General features: G+C 34.7%; 1 protein-coding gene across 1 annotated transcript; it reads right to left on the bottom strand.

Annotated features, from left to right (window-relative positions):
* Window positions 1–3,177: 3,177 nt before the first annotated feature.
* On the bottom strand, window positions 3,178–4,503 carry LOC139863596 (uncharacterized). The gene is made up of 2 exons (XM_071852212.1): window positions 4,081–4,503; window positions 3,178–3,354 (listed from the first exon to the last, which is right to left on the bottom strand). Exons 1-2 carry the CDS (start codon window positions 4,501–4,503, stop codon window positions 3,178–3,180), a joined length of 600 nt encoding a protein of 199 aa, XP_071708313.1.
* Between the last annotated feature and the right edge of the window lie 4,262 nt (window positions 4,504–8,765).

Raw genomic sequence — 8,765 nt, 5'->3', positions numbered from 1 at the left:
GAGGTAACCCTGGTAAATCATCTGGAAATACTTCTGGAAATTCTGACACAACGGGAATATCGGTCACCTGCTTCTTCTCTTTCTTAACATCAATCACGTAGGCTAAGAATGAATCACACCCTTTCATTATTACCTTCTGAGCTTTCATTAGGGAAACCATAGGGAAGTTAAATCCACTGCACTCTCCCCTGGCTATCACTCAGGATCCGTCGTCCAAACGGAAAGAAATCATCTTCTTATCACACTTAATATTAGCCCTATTAGCTCTTAACCAATTCATGCCTATGACTACATCAAAACTAGGTATAGGCATCAACAAACAGGTTAAATGAAAGGAATGGCCGTCAATTTCAATGGTAATTCCAGACACAGATGATGTGCATGGAACCATTTTACCATTAGCTACTTCTATTCCCAAAGGCTCCTCTAACATCCTAACAGGCAACTTCAACTTATCACAGAATCCTAAGGACATAAAAGATCGATTCGCTCCAGAATCAAATAACACACGAGCTGACAAGGAATTAACCAAGAACATATCGGTAATGACGTCATCGGTAGTGGTTGCAGTGTCTACCATCATCTAAAATGCCCTTGCCTCTGCTGTTGAAGGATTCTTTCTCTTTTGCCCGGTGGTAGAAGCAGAAGATCCCCCAGAAGTTGCTGACCTCGCCCCTGACCCTGCCCCAGAACCGGCTCTCGATGCAGATGGACAATTTGCTGATCTATGACCTACCTGATGACAAGTCCAACACACATCGGACTTAAAGGAACAAATTGTTGTTTCATGACCTAGTACTTCACATCTCAAGCATCTTCGAGTCATTGGAGAACATGGACCGGCATGAGTCGACTTACAAACATTACACCAACCAGACTGACCCAACCCGATCCACTCATACCAGACTTACTTTTCTGTTTAAACCCACCTGACTTCTTACCATGAAATCCTGATTGCTTACTTGATTGCTGACCAGACTGACCACCTGTTTGACCCTCTGGTTTTCCCCCAAAAGATCCACCTTTTGAACTTTCTATTTTCGCTGCCATTATATCACCTTCAGTAACTTTAGCCATCTCATGAGCCTGTGCCAATGTGGTTGCAAATCTTGCAACTGTCCTATATTCTGGCTTAATCACTCGCATAAAATGCTGAATCTTATCCTTTTCAGTCGGTACCCACTGTTGAACAAACCTTAACTTCGATGCAAAATCTCTGAAAACCTCATCAATCGTCATGTTTTCGTTCATTTTCATACTCAGAAACTCAGTTTTCAATCTTTCCATCTCATACTCAGAACAATACTGCTCACGAACCTTAGCAGCGAACTGTTCCCAAGTTATCTGACTGATCTGTTCTTTGGGTAAATATGCAGTGATATAGTCCCGCCATTCCATTGCTTCACCCTTGAGAAGCCTACTTGCAAACAGTACCATAGTTTCAGGCTCACAGAAACATGCTTTTAATGCTCGTTCCACTTCTCTTAACCAATTGAGCGTCGCTGTAGGGTTTGTGTGACCACTGTACTCAGTGGGTTTGCAGTCCATAAACTGTTTATAGGTACACTTCCTTCTTGTCTCAGGGACTTGAAATGGGTACATCATTTGATTAGGAAAAGTCTGGTTAAACAGAAATGGCATCTGATATTTTTGATAGGTATTTTGTGGAAACTGTGATTGAGAACTGCCACCGGCTTGATTATAAAGGTTAGGAGGAAAGGTTGTGTGTAACGCAGTCGTATTAGAGTTCCATTGCACCCGTTCTTGTTCCAATTCTTTAATTTTCTCCTGAGCTTCTAGTAACCGACTTTGAAGTTCTATTACTTCTTGAGAAGTTTCTTCTTCTGAAGACACATGTCCATCTTCGTCAGGGGCTCTAAAAGTACCAGTTCCAGGGATAGTAGGGCCAGTAGCAATTGCTTCATTATCTACCATTACTGCACTACCACAACACTCACACCAAAGCTTAGTATAAATTCTGTTAGTACTAACAAATAACACATATCCTGTCCTAATACTCACTTAACCCATCCCCAGCATGTTATGTTTGACATGACTCTTCTAAGTTTGGGAACATGACATATAGATCACAATGCACATGCTGCCAAACTCAGCTCTGATACTAACTTGTGACACCGCTATTTTATATATATATATATATATATATATATATATATATATATATATATATATATATATATATATATATATATATATATATATATATATACGTGGTGGAAGCATTTATTTATTAATTATAAAATAAACATTAACTATTACTAAGACAACCAGTGTCACATGTCATTACAAAGTACATGTTTATACGGAGAAGATGCAATTACAATCTGTTTTCAAAAGAACACAGTTTAAACTATAAAAGATCACATCAGAGTTAATCCTGTCAAACATAACATCATCATGCCCGTCTTCTCCCAAAAGCACTATCTACAAAAGCTAACAACCTGCAGGGAGGAGATGGAGGGGAATTAGCACGAAGCAAAGTGAGTACGACTAACTACAGGCCATAGCATACACAAGTGTTATACTAATCATGTCACATAGTCTAACTCACAAACATCACCCAAGTGCCATCTACACAGACTCTGGCGGCTCGGCCAAACCATTAACCACCAGCTGATCGGACTGGGGCTTACCAGAATTCCTCCACCACCGTGTTGTATATATATAATCCATACGCGACGGACGCGTCATTCACATATATATACACCACGGCTGTCTAGGCCACCACATGAGGAACCCAACCCGCAGGTTGATCTCTCCTACCGAGGCCACCACACAATAGGGACGCACTGGGCTCCAGCAGACAAGCATTAACCAACATGCAGTCATCACAATGTACTAACTATCCACATCAATAAGTATATCTAACAAGCATGACAATCATAATATAACATGCTTCTATATACTATATTCTCCAGTTAGTCCTACTCACCAATTACCAGCAAACGAGAAGGTATTCAGCTATCTAATCACTGAACCTTCTCTTTCTCCTTTTCTCCTGAGAAAAACATATACACAAGTTAGTTTCTATCCGATAGCACAAAACAGCACAATACTGAAATTTTTGTCAGAAAAAGTATCCGCTAAAAATTTTTGCTTCTTCAAAATTTACATCCTGAACAGGAAAATACAAACGGGCAGCATAACAGCTAAAAATCAACACTTAGTCAAAATTCCAACTGCATAGACTATCGGTCGATCATCAAAGACGGTCGGCCGATCGTCACCACACCATCGGTCGATGGACTTCACTATCGGCCGATCGGTAAAATTAAAACCGTTGGTCGAAGGACACGCACCATCGGTCGACGGTCTAGTCCATCGGCCGATCGCCTAACACCATCAGTCAATGGTCAGAGACCATCGGCCGAGGGTAGTTCATCTACAGAAGCTGAACACAAAGTGACGGGTTTCACCCAAAATCGACCAATTCTTGCTCTAAAGCTCGATTATGACCTCAAAACTGACCAAATCAAAGACACTAAGCATGTAGAAACATAAACCCACAAGATTTGGACTCAAACAACATTAAATTTAACCACTTTGACCCAAATTACTCACTTTGTAAAAACTAACACAAAAACTCAATTTTCTCAAAGATTAAAGCATGAAAACTTGCGATTCTTACCTTGATAGAATTAGTAAATCACAAGGAACACGAAAATGTAAATGATTCGAGCTCTAAAACAAGGATTAGAAATTAGGGTTTGATTAGGTGAAAGAGTAAGTACGGGTGTGTATTTGTGTGTGCGAAAAAATCTGGAAACAAAAGAGGATAGAAGCAACACTAGTCAACATATTAGGTTTAATTCCTACACTGTGCAACACACGGGTATTTATTAGTTATCTGATATCTTTCGTACATCATTTGGCAATCCAAACAGAGTCCAAATTAAATAAACAAACCTGTTCTGTGACCCTTGTCACAAACTGGTCCTAACCACATCAACAAATAATAATAAATATTAAATAAAAATAAAAGCATATAATAACGCAATACAAACTTAAGGAAAATCTAGTAATCTTACATCTAGGCCCGATTGAGGATGTTACACGAACTTCGTTGAAATCTCCTCCTATAACCCACTCAACATTGTCTAGTTCCATTAAGCCTTCCAGGCTTTCCCAAAATTTCCTTTTTTCTTCATCTTTGTAAGGTCCGTAGACATTGACAATAACCGTTTCTTTATCTTTTCCTTTCCAGCAACCTTTTACAGCCAAGAGATGTTGTTTTTCAACTGCTTCAATTACCACAAATATCGAAGGGTCCCAAATCAAAAACATACCACCTGATTTCCCCAATTTTGGTTTCTGAATGTACTGAAATCTCGAAGAACCCCATATCAATTCAATCCACTTATCATTGACCAAGTTACATTTACTTTCTTGAACAGCAACTACATCAGGTAGCTCCCTTAAGCGAATTTTTCTAAACCAACTGACCTTGTTTTCAGTCTTGTCATCTCGACCGAAACCACGCATATTAATTGACAAAATCTTCATTGGAAAAGGGATACTTACGAACAGGGACTGAGACCTTACTGAGATTTTCCATCCCTGCGTAGTCCAAGACTTTTGCCAACTGTGATGACCCGTCCAAATCCACTTGGACGAATACATCATTCATTGATTTCATAGTGAGGTTTTGACCTCTATATGATACGTTTTGTAAACATTGCATTCTTTTGAAAAGGCACACCATAAATGAATATGTAAATCCAAGGTTTTCGACGTCTGATGATTTCTACATATAGACAATCACCGTATATAATAGTTTACAATACTACATCCGTTGACAATGCAGTCAAAATAAGATACATGGTGATGATTTTGTGAATGAAAAGTTTTCTTGAATAAAGCATGTATGACTCCATGCACATAGCTTGTATAACGTATAAGCAAACAGCGGAAGACTTCTAGGAACCTGAGAATAAACATGCTTTAGAATGTCAACACAAAGGTTGGTGAGTTCATAGTTTTAGTGTTGCACATAATCTGTATATAAAGGTGGATCACAAGATTTCAGTTGTTTCATCCGAAACGTTTATCAAAATATTCTACAAAATTGAGCACCCTGGTAACTAAACTTTAACGTTATAACAAGTAACCCTGTTTTAACATACATGCAACCAACATGTACAATACACGTAATCTAACGTGTACTAAACTCAAATAGCATACGTCTGTTTTATAATTCAGGCTAGGGTTTCTATACCTGGAACAGACGGGGATGTCAAGCCCTATGGATCCATATATAACTACTCGCGTCCACCAGTTCTTATAACCGCAGTTACTAGTTACCAAAGCTAAGGGATTTTCGGTTCAAACCCGGTGTAGAATTTAGTATGTACTTGTATCAATTGCGTTTAAAATAAAGTGCATGTATTCTCAGCCCAAAAATGTAGATTGCAAAAACAATTAAAAAGGGAGCAAATGAAACTCACAATACTGTATTTCGTAGCAATTATTCATATGACGGGACTGAACAACTGCAGGGTTGGCCTCCGATTCACGAACCTATATTATATATATATATATATATATATATATATATATATATATATATATATATATATATATATATATATATATATATATATATATATATATCAAAATATATAATAAACATATAATAGTGACAAAACAAGTTTATATATTATTTATATAATATTTACTTGTTTAAGTTACTAATATTTGTTAGATTTGTTTTAAGTTTTTAAATAGATTTCTAGATTCGTATAATTAACTTCGGTCAAGTGTAACTTATTAAGTATTTTATATTCAACTTAGTTATCTATATCCTATTCATATATATTAATTTATCATCGTAAGGAATAAAATATATAACTTTCTACTATATTTAATATCATAGTTGATAGATATAAATGAAAATTTCTCAAATTCATTTATTTTGTAACTAGTACGTTTTAGTTTAATCAATATGTAAATATGTATAATATAATTCATTTTTTTAGGGGATGCTATATATTTCATGCTTATTTTGTAAACTATATATACTTCAGAGCTATAATGTAAATATTTAAATTAATTCAGACTATGTGGACATCCTTTTTGTATTGTAAGAAACCTCCATTTCTTATATCTAAAGTCTAATCCACTTGGCAATTTTTAATTCTTTCAACTTTTGAAATTTTCATATTCAAGCAGTTAACGATATTAATTCTGAACAAAAGACTATTACTAAAAAATATTTTGGTTCGTTATATTAAAACTAGAAGCTAAATACATTATATAGATTAAATAATATTCAAATTAGGGTGAGGTTTACCTATACGATGAAACCGATTAACCAAAGACGCTCAAGCTTCTTGTTTTAGTAGCTCATTGAGCTATAATTGGACAAGAACAAGAAATCAACAGTAATTCAAAACTAGTAATGGATGTTGGAAAATTTTTACTTTGGTTGTGGGTTCACGAAGGAAACAAAAAAAATTAGTTTCAGGTTTGTATAGTAGTAGAAGAAGAATTGAAGGAGATAGTATTGAGTGGTGTTCTTCGATGGATGATGAGGATAAGGAGGATGGACTTTGGGGGAAGGTGGTCAAGATGGGTGTCGAAGCATGAGTAGAAAAATAAAGGAAGGTAGTTTCGTGGGTTTGTTGTTTTGGTGATTGAAACAGAAGTATTAATAGCAACAGAATAGTTGAAGTATGTTTAGCAAAAATAATAATAGCACTAGTTGAAGATGATTGTTTTCATGTGTGTATGTCGACATATAAAGTAAACAGTACTAGTGCAAAATATAGAGACGGATAGTAGTAGTAAAGTAAACAGAAGTAATACATTGATTGTTGGTGACTCATATGCATGTATCTTACATATAAGTAACAATAATAGTGGTATTATAATATTAATAAATATATTGTTAATAAATTAAAACTAAAGGAACGTGTGAATTAAAACGAATAATGAAACAATGGGCTGTCATGATTGTAGGTATGTGTTGCTTTTAATTATTATTCCCTTAAATTGTAGTACTTGACTACATGCAAATAATTGATGTGGTGTGATCCGTGATATATAGTACTCCATAAAAGAATAGATTTAAATAGATGTCCAAGGTAGAAACAAAAGTCAACAGTAGCAGGAATAATGGTTGTTTATAATTGAAACAAAACAATAATATATATATCTAGTGGCTTGAAGTCGACAATATTATTTAATTATATATAATATATATAATTTATATTAATTATTTATATATTATATTATATTCTCGTGTAAAGGTGACTTGTAATTTTAGTTCTGATGACTTGTACGTTGTCGCTTGACTTAAGCTCCAGTTTCGGTTTCTCGAACGTTATTTCGTACGCTTAGAAAACTAGTACATTACGTTTCGCGACGTGTATCTTTATCAATAATTAGACTTAAATCATCACTACACTATATCACTCGAAGTATAACTTGAACGTTCGAGTGTTTTGCTCAATTGCTTCTTTAATTCATCGTCTCGTTATTTATTAAAATATATTTAATAATGTATTAAGTCTTTATAACAAATCATTTTAAATCTAATCTAAGTTTATATTAAAAAAAACATACATATTAACAATCAGGAATGTATAATCGGTATGTTTGAAAATAGATCAATCGAATATTATGAATTTCAGTTTTCCACTAACTTTTGTCTAATTTTCATTATTTGACACCTTGTTCCTACTTGTAGATCACTTTACCATTTATTCCGAATATTGTTAAAAGAAACGATTTCTCAAATCAACGTGGATCTCACAACAGAGACTGATAAATCATATCATAATATTTACGGGATTTTTAAGTGCCGAAGTGTCTACTAAATCAATCATTGGTATTACCTTCTAATTCCGTAGATGAATATATTAGACATATATTGAGACAAATACGTTTAATGTAAAGTATTATACATTTAATACTTTGTTAATGCTTTCAAGTTATAATATATCTACATATATATTCATATCCAATTATATAATGGTTCGTGAATCGTCGAAATCTGGTCGAGGTTAAATGATTACATGAACATAGTTCAAAATTTTTTGAGTTTCAACTTAACAGACTTTACTTATCGTGTCGGAAACATTAAATCATTTAAAGATTAAGTTTAAATTTGGTCGGAAATTATCGGGTTATCACAGTAGCTACCCGTTAAAGAAATTTCGTCCCGAAATTTGAGTGGAATCGTCATGGCTGACAATAAGTATGTTTTCATGACGAATACGAGTTGAAAACTAGAGTTTTATCATCTGTGAGTAATATGGATAAAACAATTCGATTATGTGAAGTGTATAAGTGAAGCGATCGCAAAGGAGTGAAATGAAGAAATAACTGTTCTCCTTATCTTTTAATATAGTTACAGTTGATTTTCGGATTTCAAGGGATTTAGAGGAAATCTACGTAATCTATATAAGATTTGATTCTTCGGTGATTAAGGGAATTATGATTTTCTTTGATTAAATGCGTAATCTGCCTCGATTTCTATGTCTGTTATTTTGCTATAAATCAACCTCTTCCGTTCCATTATTTTCATCACTCCTACATCTTCTTCCTCATTTCATACTTTCAAAATATTGTGAAAATGCTTCATCCAGTTCTGATCCTTGATCTCATTCTGACTGTTACCACAATCATCATTCTATTCCAACTCCCACCGGAGGAATCTGTTTACTTCTACTTCGCTCTTGGGGTAGTGGTTTTCATAATCCTTCTTTTCATTTGTCTTTTCATAATTATTGACATCTATGGTT

This window comes from Rutidosis leptorrhynchoides, chromosome 8 (genome assembly GCF_046630445.1).
Source record: "Rutidosis leptorrhynchoides isolate AG116_Rl617_1_P2 chromosome 8, CSIRO_AGI_Rlap_v1, whole genome shotgun sequence".
Taxonomy (NCBI): Eukaryota; Viridiplantae; Streptophyta; class Magnoliopsida; order Asterales; family Asteraceae; genus Rutidosis; species Rutidosis leptorrhynchoides.
This window is presented reverse-complemented; position numbering and strand designations above follow the sequence as displayed.

What these genes read in the sequence shown, in the direction of transcription:
- LOC139863596 (XM_071852212.1), bottom strand. Translation starts at nt 4,503, where the DNA reads ATGCGTGGTTTCGGTCGAGATGACAAGACTGAAAACAAGGTCAGTTGG. An exon ending in TAGGAGGAGATTTCAACGAA is followed by an intron (nt 3,355 to 4,080) that starts GTTCGTGTAACA and finishes TGATGGTGTTAG; the next exon opens with GCGATCGGCCGATGGACTAG.